Source organism: Ostrea edulis, chromosome 3, assembly GCF_947568905.1.
Source record: "Ostrea edulis chromosome 3, xbOstEdul1.1, whole genome shotgun sequence".
Taxonomy (NCBI): Eukaryota; Metazoa; Mollusca; class Bivalvia; order Ostreida; family Ostreidae; genus Ostrea; species Ostrea edulis.
Window position 1 is genome coordinate 38,325,518 of NC_079166.1, and position 20,608 is coordinate 38,346,125.

A 20,608-nucleotide genomic window follows, 5' to 3' on the forward strand; every position below is an offset into this window, starting at 1 on the left:
TTTTTTTTCTTTTTGTTTTTTTTTTGTTTTTTGGTGTTTTTTTTTGTATCATCCGAAGGACCGCCCCATTTAGTCGCCTCTTACGACAAGCAAGGAGTACTGAGGACCTATTCTAACCCGGATCCCCACGGGATCATAGAGTTTTGGACCAAAATTTAACTCCCAAAAATCCGACTTATAGGCGAGTAAATACGATCATCTCTTAAAGCTTTTTTTTAAAAAAAAATCAACCCTGGTCTCTTTTCACCAAGGGACAATACGAAGCTACAGGTATACATATGAAATACCATGTAACAGGAATTTATGTATATACGTACTATCATGTGAAGACATTGTTTGACAATTATTCACAATGTTCTATGGATATACTTAGTTTGTAGATGTAACCGACCGATGTATTTAGGATCAATTACTGTCACTTTTAAACGTCACTTTAAGTAAGGGATGTTTCTTTATACGTATGATTAGTATGATATTAAGTATACGATCAAAAATAACATGAGATACTGACCTTCCAATCTGTTGTTCGTTTGTAGATATGAAATACTCATTTCTAATCAAAACAAATTCGATCTTCGTCCCCAGTGTCCAGCTGCAGACCTTGCAGATCCCGACAGTGTTTGATTGTCTCAGTTTTAAAGGTCATCATTTTGATAAGTTCGAAATCATTTCCAGTTCCACTGACATACGGTTGTTTAATTAATGAAAAACTTCGAATTCGACAATAATATTAACTATTTTTGCTTTTCATATATGGATGTTGCCTAAACATTTTTTTTTTTATAGATATTCTACTTAATGCTAATCCTATAAAAATCAAATTCATATTCATCGACTCCCATGCATAATATAAAACATTTCTCAAATGAAGTGAAAATGGTACGACCTACAACCCTTTAATCTTAGTCTAAATACTTATATTACAAATTCTTTATATTGAATTCGTTTAAGTCGAAACCAATGGAAAAAATACCAAGTTCCGTAACACATGATACCATATTAGTCTTATTATATTATTATTAAAACTAATGGGATATATTTCTAATGAATATGAAAGATTTCGATGAGCATAGGAGTCAAACGAATATAAATCAACTTCAAACACCATTGAGATTCGTAAGTTCTAACGTAACTCCTAATTTTCTGAAACATCAAACCGACCCCAACTCTTTCAAAAAGAGAATCGGTATATTCTTCTTTTGAAGATAAACCGAAGTTTTGGGGCGGCTAGAGACCTTGCTTTTTGTCTTGTATGTAAACAATATATAGTCATTATCCAATTATTACAAAATTTTTGAATTCCTTCGACACAGGGATAGCAATTATCGTCTTCTCTTACAAGTCTACCACTACAGTCCGAAAGCCGATCTGCGGAGACGTCGCAAATGTTGCCTCTTTTACTCAATAGAGATTTTTAAAAGGGGAAAAAAGAGATCAGATGATATTACCTATTGACTTTTCGATATTTTGGACATTCTAAAGTAAAGGAGATTGATGATTTTAAAGTTCTATAATCGATATGCACCGTATAATAACGGGGAAGTGGAAAGCGAGGTGCCCGTGTAAATGTGCAAAGTTCCACAATAGTGCAGACTAACCATTATGTAACAGTGCAACATTAATCTTCAGCCATTATATGTCAAGGTTTTAATGCATGCCAATTTTCAATATGAGCAGAATATTCGTTTATACATTTGTTTTGTATAATCCATTGATATAGTCTATTTCAATAACTTTAAAGAACTTGTTATCGTATATAAAGTATTTCTAAAACGAGTTATAGTTTTGAATCAGGATAAAATTCATGTAAGGTCAAGTAGCATCGATGATAAGCAAAGGGATTGAATTATACCAACTAACGTTTTTATTACTGTACAACCAACATAACAAAGAAACACTTTTATTACGTTGTCTTTGTTTCTAAGCACCATCTTTTTTTTTTTTTATTTCCGTTCAAACAGGAACATAAAACCACTGTTTTCTGTGAAGTTCCCGGGACTGCAATGTCGATGTCGAGAAATTTTGATTCAAAGAGAATAATGAATCCAACATCTGACGTCTTCCTCGTTAGCCTTCATTAAAAAAGGTCGAGATGCGATATAATTATATTGTAATTTGTTTTGTCACATCTTTCACCCAATAAATTGCACATTGAAATTTATCTTAAAATAGGAATAAAAGATTTTTTTAAAGAAAGAAGTAAAGGCACCTTTTTAATTCTTCGTTTTTGAACTTAGTAATATCATTAGTATCTAAATTGATATGACATTTACATATTGATATTTTCTTAATAGATTGTTTTATATCATTAGAAAGCCCCCCCCCCCCTTTTTTTTCAAACATCCTTTAACTACGCAGGTTGGCGATTTAAAAAGAAAAAAAATGACGAAAAATTTCAAATACAATACATCTCATACTTAAGAAAGAAAATTGACAAAGTGATGGATAAAGTAGTCAGCGTTTAAAACATATACAAGATAAAAACATTAAAATGAAAGAGAAGCATGTTACAACGAAAACGAAATCTAAACCATCCCGAAAAGAGAACTGATTCATTCATATAACTTTTCAAAACTCATACACGCCTTTTGGAAACATCAAAATATATTCAGGCGACTCACGTTTCCATGACCTTGTGTTCGACCTGCAGATTTGTTTGGGTTTTTTCATCAATATACTTCAGACATCATATCATATCATATCAGATTTAATCAAGGACCTCAGCTGAATGTTATGTAATTCAATTCACAAAAGTTAAGAAACGAGAAGTTTGTTCCTAGTTCGCGTCCATTTAGCAGTCAATGAGAGGTTGTTTTTTTTTTTAATTTTATTGATTGTCTATAATTGGTGGAGAATCATTAAAGTCTTGCCATGAAATGTTTATTTAACGTCCGTATTATCAGATCAATTTCAAAAATCTAGAAAATGAAGATCGAAAAAACAGTCCGATTCTGTACATTCTGCCCGGTCTATTTGATTGCTAGATATTTTCATGAATATGCCCACCCAGAACATAATTGCTGTAGCGTTTTCTGATAAAATAAAAAAAAAAGATAATCAAAGCACAATGTTCACATAGATTTCAAATACAGAAAAGAACTATATTTCTAATTGCCAGAAAATGAGCTTTACCACAAATTGGGGATTTCTTGAAAGGCGAGGCCTGATTTTATTTCATCACACATATCTAAGAATCAAAACAATACCAGACCTTGAAGGCTTCTGAAATGTGTTTGAACGACGATTCATTCTTATATTTAAACGATTTTCTTTTTTTTTCAAATCATAGTCAGATATGAAAACAAGAGACTTATAAACAAGCCCCATTTTTAAATGTGAATATGTTGATTTTCCTTTTTCGATATCTGGAACACTTGACTTCAATATGGCGTCCAAAAAGGATGTAGGCTTGTAGTTTCCCTCAACGAATTCCATAAAAAGAGTAGTTCATGTTTACACTGATTACAAAATTTAAAACCGTTTGTATAGTTTCTGATATTATTTGATGCCACTTATCCAGATCGTGCAAACTCTTAGCCAGTCAAAATCCCTCCAGATCTCCGGGACTACGTTTTGTACAAAAATCCCCATTGATGTCGCGCTTATTGCATAACCTTGTCTGACTCCCAGTCCACTTATATGTATGACACGAAAACAAAGTCAGGTCTACGCAATCAAACGTCCATCAAGAACATATTTATTTCTGTGCGTAATGTATTTACCTTCCATCACTAATCATGCTAATCATCTTTTGTACCAGAAGCAGTGGTTCCTAGATCCGGGGGTCCCGTTCTGTTGACAGTAAAAGACGATTTGGAAACTTCTGTCAACAACCAGCGCATTTCTACACTAATAAATTAAGATAATATTTGTCGTCGATTTTCATTTCAAGACCGATTCAAGTGGTCTTTACCCCTAGGTTTGGATATCCGTTATTCCCTCCTTTCAGATAATGGAAGATACAGCACGAATCCTCTCCAGACTAACGATATTGTAACCAGGCCATGTTATGGGGATTCTCGAGGGTCTAAAAAGGTTTTCACTAGTTGTAAATCTATTATAGACAGCGCGTATTTAAAAAAGAGAACAGCTTGAAAGTATGCCATGTATTTGTAAATATTTTAACGAACTATCTGTTGTACTAGTAACTGAATTGATACCACATCATATCACTTGATACTCACGGCCAAGTGTTTCGATCTTCAGGTATCTATCTTCCATGAATTTAAAATCGATAAAAAAAATACTGAATTGTAATGAGGGTCCCATCTGACTGCCAAACGGTTTTCAACTTGCAATATGCCATCTCTAGCATTATTTAGAGGCCAAGTCAATATGGACTATCATAAGTTCTACGGTGATACTTATATTTCACAATGTGTGGGATTTTTCCAGTTACCTGTGTATACATGCATGTACTTACGTTGTTTCAATGTATTGCATTTCTCGATGAAAGCATTAGTCTTTTACATAAAAAACTATATATATATATATATATATATATATATATATATATATATATATATATATATTCACCGATAACGCAAAATATCTTCATACTTCCAAACTTTTATACTTTGTGTCATCATCTAGAATTCCTTACTATTAGAATAATTTTAATGTTATTTGAATCTAAATTAATGGCATGAATCTACTCTTTTTAAAATGAGAAATATACTTGTAAATCTTACATATTGTACATAAACATCAAATGATCTCCTTTACTTTTAATAATTGCATACTAGTATTATCAAATTCAAATTTCAGTATCGATAGAGGAGTTTATTATCAAACACAAATACCAAGCCAACCATAATTATATCATTTTTAAAAGAAGAAAAATAATTGGTGTGGTATTTTTTTTTTTTACTACAGTGGATCATGAATTCGAATTCTGAATATGGGATGCCCGAGCGGCCATCTCGTCAGAATTCTTGTGTAACTATTTTCTGTCTGACAAACCACAAACCAGGCATTAGTATAACTGACATCCTTGTGATGTGTGGGAGGGCTTTTTTCCTTTCAAATAGAAGGACCAAATGAATTGAAATATCTCTTCAAACGCCATAAAAAAATGCATGAAGCTAGTTTCCTCCTTATACACGTATATTTATCATACAGCACAAGTTCAAGTGGATGATTTAATATGTTTGGAAAAAATAAATTAAAGCTTGATGCAAGGTCCGGTATACAATGAGGATTTGTATTATGCATGCAATCTATTAAAAACAACCCATGAACGTGAAAAAATATTGACATTCACCTTTGTACCTCTTGTCAATCCAATAAAAACATACTTCAAATTTGTATAATCAACTTCATAGTTTTTGATGCACTTTTCTATGAGAGATACACATAAAGTAATAGTTTGAAATCAATGCTGCTTACCTCATACGATCAAATAAATTTTAAAAAGAGCAGTCAAAATGAGGCCATTAATTTTGTTGAAATGAGATATATCTGTGGCAATAATATCATTTAAAATAGGCAATAAATATATACTATAATATTCAATAGATCATAACAGTCTTTAATCTACACACATTCCTTGTGGTTCATTATTATGATTTGTAAAGATATGTTCTTATTTTTCGTTTTTGAGAGTTAAAAGTAGAAAGCAATTGTGTTCTCTAAAAGTATGAAACACTGATAAACATTCACATATATATCTAAAATTGAATGTGCATGCAACTCCCTAAGGTCTGACAACAGATTATGATATTGTAGACATGAAATAAGCACGAATAAAGCCAGATAAAAAAAAAATACTAGAAAAAGGGAAACCCAGAAAAAACCCGTAAAAGTACCCGAAATGTGTACAAATATACATGTATGCATATCCAATTCTTCATTGCGAAAGACATACATCTTATAGCATTATAACAAATAGAACATAATGATTACAACAAAGCTGAAAACTCTAACAAAGATATCTAACAGATGTAAGTACAACAGTATAATGATAGTTACACGGAGAATGACGGTACAGTATAGTTTTAAATATTACATATTATAGATCAAGAGCTTTACAAATAATTTTTGTTTTAAGTTACAAAGTTCTTTAACATTATTCACACTTCATAGCTGTATAAATTTGAACATGGAGGGTTTACTCCGGTAATACTTTGTCACTAATTTATCTCTAATCTGGCAATACACAGGACATACTAACAAAAAGTGGTATTCATTCACAATTTCAGCGACACATAAAAAAAACGAAACCCAGGAAAACCCTATAAAAGTATCCGAAATGTGCACATATGTATATGGATGCATATGACAAACTCGTAGGTCCATATCAATGATATTTTTTAATGAAATGACATACAGTATGAAAATTGTCCCATGAACTTTATTCATAATTCGTTACGCATATTTCAACAAAATGACATTTATAATATGTACATTCAATTTCTGCAATAATTTTTATCTCTGATCATCATATAATGCATACGACACGTTTTTTTGGCTTTTTTTTCATTTTCCATATTAGTAATCATATAATGTATATTGTTTCTTTAAAGCACATAGAGAGAGAGAGAGAGAGAGAGAGAGAGAGAGAGAGAGAGAGAGAGAGAGAGAGAGATAGATGTGTAATTCCTTCTAAAACGTGATTGTTAGTCGTATATATAAAACTATTAATGAATGTCATGGTTTCTGACAAACATATCAAATGCTCATGCATTTCTCAGATTCTGCTCATACCTTTTTTTTTTTTTTTTGGTCTGATCATCAACCACACAGTACAATTCTACCAATGAAAATTATGAGGTATACACTGTCGTCTACTATCGTAAATCAAAGTACCAAATATATGTCTAGTATTTTAACTTAAAGCGAAACAGAGTAAACTTTCCTTGACAAAGGCCGTGATCTAGTTAAAATTATTTTAAGTTCCAAATCTGATCGACAGGATGAATATTGAAACATTTTTATAATATTCACCATCAGCTTTATTCATCAAATTACCAGAGACGGACAGTTGTTGTACACATTCCAGAGTTGCCGCATTGAAAAAAATCTATCATGGCTAACTATATTATTTTTCAGCAAACTACGAGTATCAAATCTTTGTTAAGAGGGTTTGAATATCGTTGACCTTTCACTTAAGTATCAGAAACGAACCGTAATTAAGATCATTCATGTTAATTTACTCGTTCATATATCTTTATATTGTAGTAATACAATTAAGCATTTTCTACACAAAAAGTCTGGCAACTTACAAAACCATTGGTAATCGTCTATCTTAAAATCCACATTTGTGAAATTGCATAGATGAACCAAATGTCGAATGAAATTTTAGTGTGCTACGCAATTTGTATGAAAATTTACTTCAGTGATACATGTATTCTATCTTTAAAAAAACATGCACACACAGTATTTCTAAAGTATCGTGTGACTGATTTCTAAAGTTTTACATCATCTAAAATTAATGAGTCGAGCAGTAAGGTTTTGTCTATGACGTGTGCAAAACCTTAGTCATCTTCAGGATTCGACTATCTGGATCTATATAAAGGCATTGCAGCATACATTATTTGCTTTGATATCGACCAGGGACATCTTTCCTTCTCGTGTCCTTTTATGATGATGGTCTAAACTCCAATCACGCAGGACTCATATCAGTTCTGGAATTATTAAATTTCTTGTATCGTTTGTCAACCTCTTCACACTTTGTTTCAAGTCAATTTTGTTGTCATCATGATTTCATTGCAAATTTGACATACAGCAATTTATATATCTTTATTCAAGGGTTCTGTCTTTTATAGTGATGCTAAAGAAGCACACAACAGTATATCTGTCAACAGAAAGGGACAAGTTCACATCTAAAAACAGAGAACATTTCTGTATGAGTGGGGGGTAAAGTCCTCATCGAGAATTCCTCAAGAGTAAGGCCATATACCCATGAATCTCTAAATGATGGATCAAATTCCATGTTTTACAAAGCCGCTTAAACCAAGAAACAAGAGATAAGGTTCCAACCATTATCTGATATTTCAGACTTTTTGAATTGTGAAAGATTTGCTATCAAAATCTTTTAATACAATACTCTGATTTCATGCATAGGAATCGTATACCAGAAGTTTATATTTCTGGCATTAAAAGCTTCATTTTATGTCTTATTTGTAGTTAAATTACGATTTTATTTGTTGAAAATGTTGCTGTACAATGGTTGCCCGTCCTTTTGCCATCTGTCAAGAATGAAATTATTGTATTATTTACGAAGGGTCCGTCTGACATTTATTGCAATTTGCATTTTTCTATTTTTTGGGGGACCCATCGAATATCCTCAAGTAGACATGTTTATGGGCTTTTCTGCATATTCTTTTAATAAAAAGATTTGATACTGTGCTACATAAGGTCGGTTGTGGCATCTGCTGGAATCTTTGGTGTATTCAGAGATAGCCAACCGATCTACCTATATTATACATTTATGACAGCATCTTGATTTGTTCCAAATTCTTTTTACGGATTCCTTCTATTTTTCACATCTGCTGATGTCTAAAATATTGTAATTTTAAAGATATATTAAAATACCGTGTAAAATAGCTTTACAAATGTCTAAAGGCCTATCATAGATATGTTACTTTTGTGTTTAATTTTTAAACACACGTCCCTTTTTTATGTATACACAGAAAAAATGGCTAGATACAAAAAGCGACCATTCATTAAAATAAATTGAATATGTCCAAGATGATACCATTAATCATGTATCAAGAAAATATGAAAGAAGCCGACTGTGAAGAGTACTTTGGTAGAGTTAATGATTTTCACCCGTGACTTCAGTCACTATATTTCTACAATGAAATACACACGCGTGTTCTCCGTCAGCTTCGGAGTTTGATGTCGTGATAAAGCAGTTCTTTATGTCACATTTTCAACTTGCAAAGACACTCCCCTTTCCTTAACAATTCCAATTATACTACGGATTAGCGAGTCTTACACCATTAGTATACCTCCTTTCTTTACACATTCAATTCCAAAATATGGTCTTATGTGAAATTGCAAGTTATTGTAGACAGTTTAAGAATGCTTGGCTTAGAGGCTTCATACTAATGAGTTTTTGTACGGTGACCCAGGCTTAAATGTATTGCTAAGGTTAACGGTTTCGTAATCTGTAATCGATCAATTTCATGTCTGAAAATAGGACTGCATCTGCCATTGCGTCGTGGAGTACCTGTTTCCCTTAATCTGGGTAGCAGACCGTGTCAACTCCCCTCTTTTATGTCTTTGTCTATTTGGCACTGTAAAATACGAAACATTCCTTTAAAAGCAAAAGGTATCATATTTGAAGAAAGGATAGGAGAATGGTGTGTTTTGGTGAATTCGCAAATTAGCAAGATAGGGTTGTGCTGTGTACGTACTAATGGACCCCGTCGGATTGTAATCATCCGACATTTTTGGTAGGGGGAGCGGGTATATCTTTGATGCAGATTTGTTGGATGAAAAGTTATGCTGCATGATTGTTTCTAACAATATATACCCAAAAATCAGCGAATATCGCAACGTGATAGGATAACCATTAACGGAAGGTATTGACAATGAAGTCAGCATGAATAAAATAATTGAGGAAAGGATATACACTCTCAAGATTTTGTATGGCATCTCTCGGGATATGAAGAACCCTGGAGGAAATCTTATTAAATTATTTTGGTTCGATATCATCGGAATCTTAAGTCCATGTTTGACGTTTCTTCAATAGCGGTTTTGTTACTTGCGGGTAATTCTTGCTCGGAAATCCTCCACAAATAAAATGAAAATCGAATGAAGTTAAGCTGCGATCACATGCCAGTATTCAATGTCTTTCATCACGTTTATGTGTCTATTCAACCTGGTGGCAGTTAGCGGGATAGAGTTAATATGATGATATCAGTTTTTAGTTTTGTTCTTTCTCAGACTTTGTTATACCACAGCTGATTTTTGATAAATTAATGTTTTGATAGAAATTTTTCATTGTAATGGGATCAAATCCGTATTAGACACGGAGGGTTATTAAAATTTGATATTATCAAGAATGCACGTGCATTATCCAAAATAATAAAATATCTACCGTTCCTGTAAGTCATACAATAGTATTTACGCTGTCAGTAGTTGTCGAGGAAATCTGAAATCAAACCCGATTACCAGTATTCTATGAATGACAGCACACAATAGGCTTCTGTATGATATAATTTTGTAATTCAGATCATGAGACTACAAGAAACAGAGAAAGATTCAAGGAGAAAAGGGAAAGATCAATAAAGTTTATTAAAATACGAAAGTTACAATGACATAATGTGCTAAAAAACACTGTTTACCTGGTTTAAGTTTTACTAAATTCATTGTGGGCCAAAACCATGAAATTAGAATTCAGCAGTGACTGTATTCTCGTCATGAAACGTGCATAGAATGGACATGAACCGTGAATGTAAACTGTGTGAAACTGGATAAAACAAAAACCCGTGAACATGACAGGGAGCGAATTTAAAGCTGTATACAGGAGTTCATGAATAATTCAAAACTGGCAGGAATATATACTCACCTCAATAAAAGAATCTGATGTGTCAATATCCTCGGAATTACATGTAGAATGAAATCAATTACTTTGTATCTCTATGAAAAATGTTTAAAAATACCATTTCGAGCACAAACTCTTCTAGCCCGTTTTGAAAATGAAAGAGCAAGGGAAAACAGGTTTAAAAGTTTTATCAAAGAACTGTGAATTAAAATTCAAAGAAAGGAACAATTCGGTTTTATTTCATATCTATTATTATTGAAGATATAACGATCATGAAAACCCCCCAAAAACAATCAACCACCCAGTCAAAATAGAATTGAACTAAAAGGAAATGAGTAAATACACAGTACTAGTACACCTTGAGGATATATATTCTTTTAACAAATCCAATGTTCATTTATCATTTGCTTTTTAAAAAAAAAAATTTCAACCATCTCAATCTTTTAGATATTTTTTTATGAAACATGCAAGACTAAATTTGCATAACAGACGTCATTAATTAAACCATTAATCAAAACCTGGAATACTAGCGTTTCGGGATATTGCAGCCCGTAGAAATGTTTTAATTACAAGGGGGTTTGGTTTTGAATATGTAATCAAATTCGTAGGAAGTTTACATAAGTTGGTCTGGAGGCAAACATCAATAAGGAAAATCACTGAATATTAAAAAAAACACCAACCAGATACCTGGAAATAGGAATGAAGTGTTTGCGAGATTGCGTAGACGACAAACTGTCTTATAAAGTAGCCACGTGCATAACTTTAGTTTACTGATTAACATACAGGAGAGACTAGTCTATATTCCAATTGTATTTCCCTAAAAACTCTGTTCTGTAGTTAGTTATAAAGGAAAAAGACTGCCCAGTTAGTACAACTTTGCCTACTGTTAACGTTGTCATGCATTGGACAAACGACAAGTGTGGTCTTTGGCCTTTGCATTTCTATTGGTATATATGTCAAGATTTTACATAACTGTTTTAAAAATAAGAAAATGAAAATACATTGAATCTCTAAACTTTAAGATAGTGACATTAAATTTTAACCAATGGTGAAGAAGAACTATAAAACATTTTCACCTCTTCTTAATATTGGTAAAGTTGGTAAAACTCTTCTCTCTTTTTTTTTCTATGTCAAATGAACAACAGGAAATAATGAAAAATAATAGTTTTATACAAAAATTTCAGAAAAAAGAAATATTTACAAAAATTGCATTTTCAGATGAAACATTAACATTAACATTGAGTGAGTCTATCCGTGAGAACCGTTCTCATTTTCTATGATAATAGCAATATTTTATTAATTGTACAATAACAATTATTCTGATTTGATTATAAAGTAATCATGTTGAGTATTGAATCTTCTCTAAATCATATATCATACGTTTCTAAGCATGGTTAAAAAAAGGTTTCTCAGCATTTCTAGACACGGCTATTATTTAACGATAAAATAGAACAATCATAATCAATTAGACCAAGCTATGACCCCGGCATGTTCACCTCTGACTAAAACAAATTACCCTGACCCCCGGAGTCACCTGGTCAGGAGATGCGTGACATTAGACATTACTCACATTGCACGTGTGTACAGTTCAGTTCATTTTACTCATTGAAATCATATACAATTCTACATGAAGTTATCAACTACAAATATTATATTGTACAGATCAGAGGCAGAAAGGCATAATGTAATACTATAATCATATTCATGAGAAGGTGTTCTTGTCATTATAAAATGTATACCTAGATATAATCAATGACAAAAACAATTTTTCAAAAACACAATTTTTTAATACATATTTTGTCCATCATTTGGTCAAATGAGGCTGTTATTGAGGAAGAACATGCGTGTAAATTGCTGTTAATTGTTTGTAAGTTATTTTACGCCGAGTTGGCGATATTCTTTCATATTTTTGGCTGTCCTTTGGTGAATAAATTATATTTTTCAAAATATAGAGCATACCGGTAGTTCAAACTTTTATACAAAGCTATCATATCTATAATGTATACCCATATTCCATACACTCTTAGCAAAATTGTCAATTTTTTTTTTAGCGAAATGCTAATTAAATGTACTTCTCATTGATGCGATATCGATCCTAGCCCCTAAAATGCAGGCATATTCTGCCGACAGATACTCAGATCATTGTACATCATTCTGTGTAAATAATTTTCGTCCTACGAAATGTAAACAAGCTGTTACGTCTTTTCAGTAGTTTTTTTTTTTTTTTTGGTAATTCTAGAACCCCATTTAATATGATAGTCCTATTTTCTTATTGGTTGCTCAGTAAAGGTTATGCAAATTTGTGTTGGCTTTTATCCAAATTTAGTCGTTTTACACTAACATATCTATGGATCTTGTTAAAGTTAAGAGACACAAAGGCATGGAAAATTCATTCATTAATAACCCTCCCATCTACAAACTATAAATGAATATTATTCTACAATTTATGCGATTTGTTTTTGAAATGTTCATTACAGGTACATGTGAGTCACTTTTCAATATACCCTTAGCTCGATGAAGTTTCTGAGGATTTTGACAAAGATTAGGCCAATAAAGCGATCGCCTCAGAGACACCAATATATAAAAACATACCCCCACCCCCAATCTACACACACAGAGGATTGGATTTAGCTGCAGAAATGTAGCTCTTTGGGGGGGGGGGGGGGGGGGGGCTCAAAACTGGTATATCCCTATTTCCCCCCCAGAGAGTTACATCTTTGCAATTAAAATGGGTCACCGTAAGGGTTAAAACCAAAACAAACAAAAGAAAAACCAATTCACTGAAAAATAAAGTTCTATCAAACTTTCCCTTACAAGATAAATAATATTTGTATATAAAAAGGTGAAGATAACAAACAACGATCAATCTCATAACTCCAATAAAGAACTGCTGTACAAAATTAAGAGTAGGGCAAACACGGGTCTCTGGACATACCAGAGGTGGAATCTGTTACCTTGGAGGAGTAAACATCTCCCTATCGACCGGTCACACCCGCTGTGAGCCCTACATCTTGATCAGGTAAACGTACATGTTTTGTTAAAACTATATACAGAGATACGGTGTGGTGTACCGTCGATGACGTTAAAACCACGACCTCTGGATCAAGGATAGGGCCCCAATGTATCTCCTAAGAACTATAGTTCATAAGTTAATATGCAAGCACGGCTCCTGTTATGTTGATTCAAAATTCGTATGTCTACACTTCCAATGTTATTGCCTTTAATATCTTTACAAATTGTAATAATCCCGTGGGGATCCGGGTTAGAATAGGTCCTCAGCACCCCTTGCTTGTCGTAAGAGGCGACAAAATGGGGCGGTCCTCCGAATGAGACCGCAAAAACCGAGGTCCCATGTCACAGCAGGTGCGGCACGATAAAGATCCCTCCATGCTAAGGCTGCAAGCGCCGAGCATAGGCCTAAATTTTGCAGCCCTTCACCGGCAATGTTGACGTCTCCATATGAGCGAAAAATTTTCGCGAGGGACGTTAGACAGTATAAAACCAAACCAAACAAATTGTACTGATAACCATTTCTTCATGAATGCGTTGCATTTGCGAACAATGCTCGTATGAATGTTGATAAATATAGTACATTCATTTTAACGTCTGGGAATTCTGCTAGTCTAGGTCACCTACACGTTTGTCAATGCAGTGTTCTACGAGTTTGAGTGGGAAGTCAAACGGCTTGCGTGACCTAGGCTAGGAATTCTGCCAGAAATGAAAGGAGCATGTAAATATAAGAAATGAGTTTCATTTTTGATAATTCACGAGGACGCAAACTGCAACGTTAACGCTTCACTTCGGACTACTTTTCATGAAGCGCTACTGGCGGAGTTCAGGAGGTATGCCGTGAAGCGTCGCAGTTCATGCCCTCGTGTATTTTCAAAAATAAAATATATTTTTCAAATATTGCTAGTATATGGGGTCAATTCTACTAGACAATATATTGATTTATAAAATAATGCGGCTGATCAGGCGAACGATGGGGCCCATGGGCATATTAATCCAAAACCAAATAACAAATTGTGCATGTAGGTATGTATGTACAGAAAATTAGATTTTCAATGATATTTAGATGGTTGTTGAAGTTGTGATGTGTGTACTTTATGAATCCTGCAGAAGACGAAAGTGCATGGAAACAGTGGTATAGGGACGCCTCTCCGTCATTTATAATGCAACATCCCCATCCGACAGATTACGATTCCAAAAATAGAATTTCCAGGTATAAAGAACTATAAATATAAAATTTCCCTGGCTTCTTTTGAATTACTTATAAAATAGGGGTTATATGTTTTGTCGTTAGTTAATTGCATTTAACAGAATAAATTTTCGTTGTACTGGTTATTTTTTAATTTTCAGAAATTGATATAAGCATTTTGGGTACCTATGAAGTACCGGTATAGAGAGGCTGACGATAAAAGGTTCGTAGTTATAGAAGTGAGGCAGTTTCAGTACTTCATAGAAATAAAAAATCTTGATTTATGAGTTTTGAAAAATAAAATCATTGCCACGTTTCTCTTCATTCTGATATCAGATAAATGTGCCTAACAATGTAGTGAAAACGGTCTGGGTTTTCATGTATTACTGACTACATTTTTGCATATATATCTATTTTTTCTACTTCTTTTCTCCTTCCATTTTAGACTAGTTTTCTACTTTTATAGCTACTCTATTCTCTCACTCTCTCTCTCTCTTTTTTTTTTTTTTTTGTTGCTTTTTATTTTCTCTATCTTTTTTTTTCCTCCATGTTTTGCTTAATTTTCCTTTTGTAGTGTATATCATGAGTTACATGTAAATCTCATTTTGCAAATGCAATAATATACATGTACATGCAAGTGTTTCTATGTATAGAATTTATTACTACCTGTAATACAGTATATATACCTTGTATATGTATCTTAAGGAGAAAGCTCATAGAGTCATTAATGCCTGCTGACTAATCCTTTCTGTATTCAGTACATAATAAAAGGTGTTCAATTTTTTTTTCTAAACCACAAAATCTGGAGAAAGTACTGAAAACTTATCCACGGTTGATCTGCAAATCGTGGGTTCAAGTCTAGCTGGGGTTTTCATTTTTTCTTCAGATTATTTTCTATTAAAACAGGTATTTTTTTCAAAACTGATTACGGTAAATTTTAAAGTTTCAATTTCAATATGTTATTGTATATACATGTATTCTCTCCACTATCCATCCATCTATTTTTTCCCGATGTGTTGCTCCTCCTTAAGTCATTTGAATCAATGTTATTGATGCATGGATATTGAAGTATTTGAGAAAAACTTATTTCATCAGTTACCCCCCAACAAAACGTGACATACAGTATCAATCATATGTACTAAAAAAGAATATAAATTATGGAATTGACATTTTTCATTAAACAGCGATTTTGCTTAAATTGTGATAAAATCTGTTTTCGAAGCTATAATTCAAAAGATGGTTTAAGAATTTACTTACAAAAGGTAGTATCTTATTTCAAAGTGTCACGAAAATTAATGCACGTGAAAATTATTGAAACTACCAATACTACCGGTATAATTTATAACAAGAGGCGTTATTATATCAACCATAACATTACGTTATACAGTGTGGTTAACAAGAAGCTGGACGTGGATAGTTAACAGAATATTTTATGCGAAATGCAATTAATTTGACCACCGTCAGAAACCCAGGTACACCTATCACACCTGTACTTTCGTAAATGGAATGGGTAACAAGATGTCGACAGGATATTGGTAAAACGCTGTGGTTTTCACCTCACCCACTTTAACTAACCTCACGTTGAATTTAAACAAGATCCATTTCATAGATTGTTGTACCGATTTTAGTACAGGTGTTGTTTGAAGTTGTAGTTAAATTCACATTCAATAAAACTATCGATCAGATACATGTTTTTGTTTTTATTAGCCCTTATTCATACTAAATAATATTAACAACCCATGTTCTAGTACAGCATATCGTTGGGTTTTAATTTGTTACAATTTTTTTGTAAATGATAAATTCAAAAGTATATGTTCTATATAAGAAATGTTTACTTTACTGGTCAAAACGACGTGAAGAGGGTCAGAAATCAGGAAAACTCACAACATATTTTTCGTATGGAGATTACCAAATGACGTTTGATAGCCATATTCACTCTAGAAATATTGTTTGAATTTTGCTTCTTGCTTGCAGAAAACAATGATTTTGAAAAATATTTTGCTCCGAACTTATTTTACAGACATCGAATTTGAATATTGTTAAATGCTCGATCACGGAAAAACAAATCAAACCCAATTACTGCATCTAACAGAGACAATTCATTAAAATTTGTAATTGGAAATTATTTCAACAATGAAATTTTAAAATACCTTTATTTCTAAAAAAAAAAAAAAAAAAAAAAAAAAAAAAAAAAAAAAAAAATTCTAAAGAAATTGTTGAATTTTAAGATAGTTTTCTGATGTAATAGAAACAATTACACACAGTCAAATTATAATCGATGTTTTTCTTCTTTAATTTAGAAAAAATATTCTCACTTCAAAAAATATACATGCACATTATTTTCTACACATAGAGAGAGAGAGAGAGAGAGAGAGAGAGAGAGAGAGACCATTGAAACGGATTTATGATTTATGTTTAATTTTGTAAAGTTTTATGGGACAGTTATAAGATACATTTGTCTATAATCAATTATAGTACATTGTATGTATGAGTAGTCATTCACTGGTAGGGACTATACTGAGTGTACACCTGGTAGTGACCGTGGGAGAAGAATGGATACAATTAAAGGAGAACCGGCATGCCGCGTGTACTGATTAATTTTAATAATTCATCATACTAACCAAACATTACGAATATAGCTGTAAGATATTTGAACGTACCACAGCAAAACAATTTGACATGTACTAAATATCGTAATCAACATTGTGTATGGATAGATATGGTGAAAATGATGAAAAATAATTACCTCTACACAATTTGAAATGTATGACAAGCATTGTAAATAGTGGACTTTCACAATATTGTGGATATCTACAACGAAGAACAGATATTTCAATCATTTATTTCATGGGCGGGGGTGGGGTGGGGGTAATCAAGAAAAGTATATAAAAAAAGAAAAAGAAAAAAAAGAAAGAAATATAAACTATAATTGTGAAAAAGAAACCATCAAGATGATTTCACGTGTTTTTAAAAATAAATAAGCAGGTAAATAAATAAGCAGGTAAATAAATAAACAGGTAAATAAATAAACAGATAAATAAATAAGCTATACTGCACTGTATAACGTTTCAGTGTAGGGCTATCTCCATTTACCTCTAACCACTTCGTACCAAGCAGTACAAGGTGCGAAAAGTGCAACTAATTGTGTGTTAATTACTGCCCATTAGTATGCCCGATTAATTATGGTGTACATGAGGATTTTAGAAAAGAGGCAGATTTTATCTGGCCAGATTTAGCGGGCATTGACGAGGTGTCTGGAGATATGACAATCCCCTATTGTGATGGTACGCAGCCTGGAAAATTTGGTTTTCTGAAGAACTCTGTCACTTTTTGAGGTGTTAATATAATTGTGATCATAAATAACGAAATATCTAGAAATGTAATCTAAACAAAATCGTGGTCAGGAAAAATTCGGATTCAAAGAAGATTTAATTTGTAATATTAAGTGAAACACTTGTAAAAATAATTCAGGGTTTAAAATTGTATTTGATGTCATTTAATACTTGCAGGAGGGTAAAAAATGAGTACGGTGAACGAAATTTGCTTCTGTAGAGAAATGTTTGCCTAACTGTAACTTATCTGTGTGAAGACATAATTACACAGTTTATATGGGTTTTGCTTTTCATTTAAAAGGTTAGTAAACGCCTGAGAATTAAAATTTCATAATATATACATGCACATGTATAAATTTATATTAACACTAACGTTAAGATTTTAACAAATAATATTCTCAATGCCTACAATAGAGCGTAATTCAACTTTCGAAGTTTTCAATTTCCAGACTATATATATATATATATATATATATATATATATATATATTACGCCACCTCCCCCTATCTCTCCCTCTCTGAGAATCGAGATGACGACGATCTCAAATTTATTATACACATGAATATTTTGGTTTAGATTTTTTAAACAGTTTCAATATCATGGATGCAATCTATAAATCAAAGTGTTTAAAGTATTTATAAATTAGTTTTTTAAAAACTTACAGTAGATATTTATATGTCACCTCTCAATCAATTTGAATAGAATATTATTTTCACTGGAGTTGTTTGACAACTTTTAAATCCCTCCCCTCCAAGTTTTCAATCGACCCAACTGCTACTAGAGCATGCGCGCAGAGTTGAATTTTACACTACCGGCTCGGCAACTTCGATCAGTCAGTGAAAGCAATGGAAAGGTGGGAACATGGACCTCGCGGTTCTCGTCTCCGGTGCTCTGTCGTTCGTCCTCTATCTCAATTCCCTGGATGCTGACTTTGCCTATGACGACAGGTAGGGTGTTCTGTTCAGCAGGTGCGCTTATTTCGCGTTAAAATACTCAGCGCTTGCTGTGTTTATTTACTAAACGCGCACATGTGTATTTTCCTAAAAATAGAATAACAGAGAGGTTAATCTGGTGTTGTAAATAGAACTTCTTGAATTGTGGTTTTTGTATGTTTGGAGGTGGATTTCTATTATGTGTCATATTTCCACATTTTTTGTGGGTTGTGTTTTCTTTCACCGAAGGCACGGAGAAGAAGGGACGGTGAAATTATTTGACAGTGTCAGTGGTAATATTTACACCAACTGCCTATACTATATCACCCGATCATTTGATAAGGGTATACATTTGGAGATAAAATGACAGACTATCATTGTTTAAAAATGAAAAACAAATAAAACAATTTTCCACATTGTATCCCACAAGCGGAGTGTAACCCAATATATGACATTTCATTCTTACAGATAAAAGTGTCCACGTTTTTAAATCACTCGCTGTCAATACGCGGGTTAAATATTTCTCGCTGTCCATTGAGTAAATACAAGCTTGTCTATTGAAAAGTTAAGGTATGTTTTAGTATTGTAAAGTACTTGTGAAAATAGGAGCTTTGTAACAGAACAAATACGGGAGTCCGGAGACACCGTGTATCGCTAGTTATGGCACGGAGCTGAGATGGTCGAGAAAAAAAAATTAAGTCCTAAATCTGTTCTTGCGGTTCATAAGTAGGAAGAAACAGAGTTTTGAAATTAATTTCTAAATACATTGGTCTTTTAAAAGTTTCAAGATAGCCACAAAAAGTCTTTTAAGGTCTAAATAAAACATATTGCAGGTGGTTTTATAAATCCCAGTCGCATTTGGTTCTGAGTCGCGGCTTTTGGAATAATGGCAACGTACGTGCAATTTAACCAAGACCACACAAATGTCTCCATGAATTGAATCTCAAACAAATTTGTTTTAATGTCTAGAATTCATGAAAATCCCAAACTCAAACACACTGAAGGAGTTGAATTTGTGTAGAGTTGGTTGGTGAGATTTTGGGAGTATCAGGTTTTCGTTAATATTTAAACAAGATACCACAGGATTTCATGTTTCAGGACTTTTGTTTACTCTCTTCAAATGATGGACCAAGTTTGATGTTTAATAAGTAAATATTCCTCTTTGAGAGGAATCCATGACTGAATTCAGATCAATCCAAAATAGAAAAAAAGGTAAATATGAACCACATCAGTTGTTTAGGTCAAACAGAGGCCAGAGCCAGATACATTGTCCGAACGTTTGCTCAGTCTCTCCAAAAACTTAAAGGAGCTGGGTCTTATTTTGTAAAGACACCAAGAGGTTTAATTCCGTTCATTATAATATGAATGTTTCTCATTGATAAAGATGTACCAAGCAAACCCTTATATCAGAGATATGTTTGCTGAAGCTATATTAACCATGTAATTAATTTATCGGAACACTAATATGAATATCATTTAAACAGAAAATTATAAGAGGTGACATTGTGGTAGAAATTTTGTAAACCAAATAAAAGGCAAATATTGAATCGGTACCCACGTACCCACTGTGCTTGTTATGCTAATTATGAAATGAGCTTTTTTTTTTTTACTAACGGACGTAAAGCAAGAGAAAAATATAAGAAATCCCAA

At 32.9% G+C, this 20,608-nt stretch overlaps 1 protein-coding gene and 1 long non-coding RNA gene across 3 annotated transcripts in view; one reads left to right on the forward strand and one right to left on the reverse strand.

Annotated features, from left to right (window-relative positions):
- Window positions 1-5,301: 5,301 nt before the first annotated feature.
- On the reverse strand, window positions 5,302-18,827 carry LOC125674287 (uncharacterized). The gene is made up of 3 exons (XR_008801998.1): window positions 18,689-18,827; window positions 17,440-17,504; window positions 5,302-9,242 (listed from the first exon to the last, which is right to left on the reverse strand). It is a non-coding gene; the product is annotated as an uncharacterized LOC125674287 (long non-coding RNA).
- The window catches only part of LOC125674286 (protein O-mannosyl-transferase TMTC2-like), a 32,448-nt gene continuing 30,656 nt past the window's right edge, over window positions 18,817-20,608 (forward strand). Inside the window, exon 1 of one of the 2 annotated variants that reach the window (XM_048911414.2) lies at window positions 18,817-18,973. In XM_048911414.2, the coding sequence (XP_048767371.1) occupies window positions 18,888-18,973 (86 nt within the window). In that variant the 5' untranslated portion in view covers window positions 18,817-18,887. The remainder of the gene's footprint in view (window positions 18,974-20,608) is intronic. The other variant, XM_056160642.1, reaches the window with a different exon arrangement.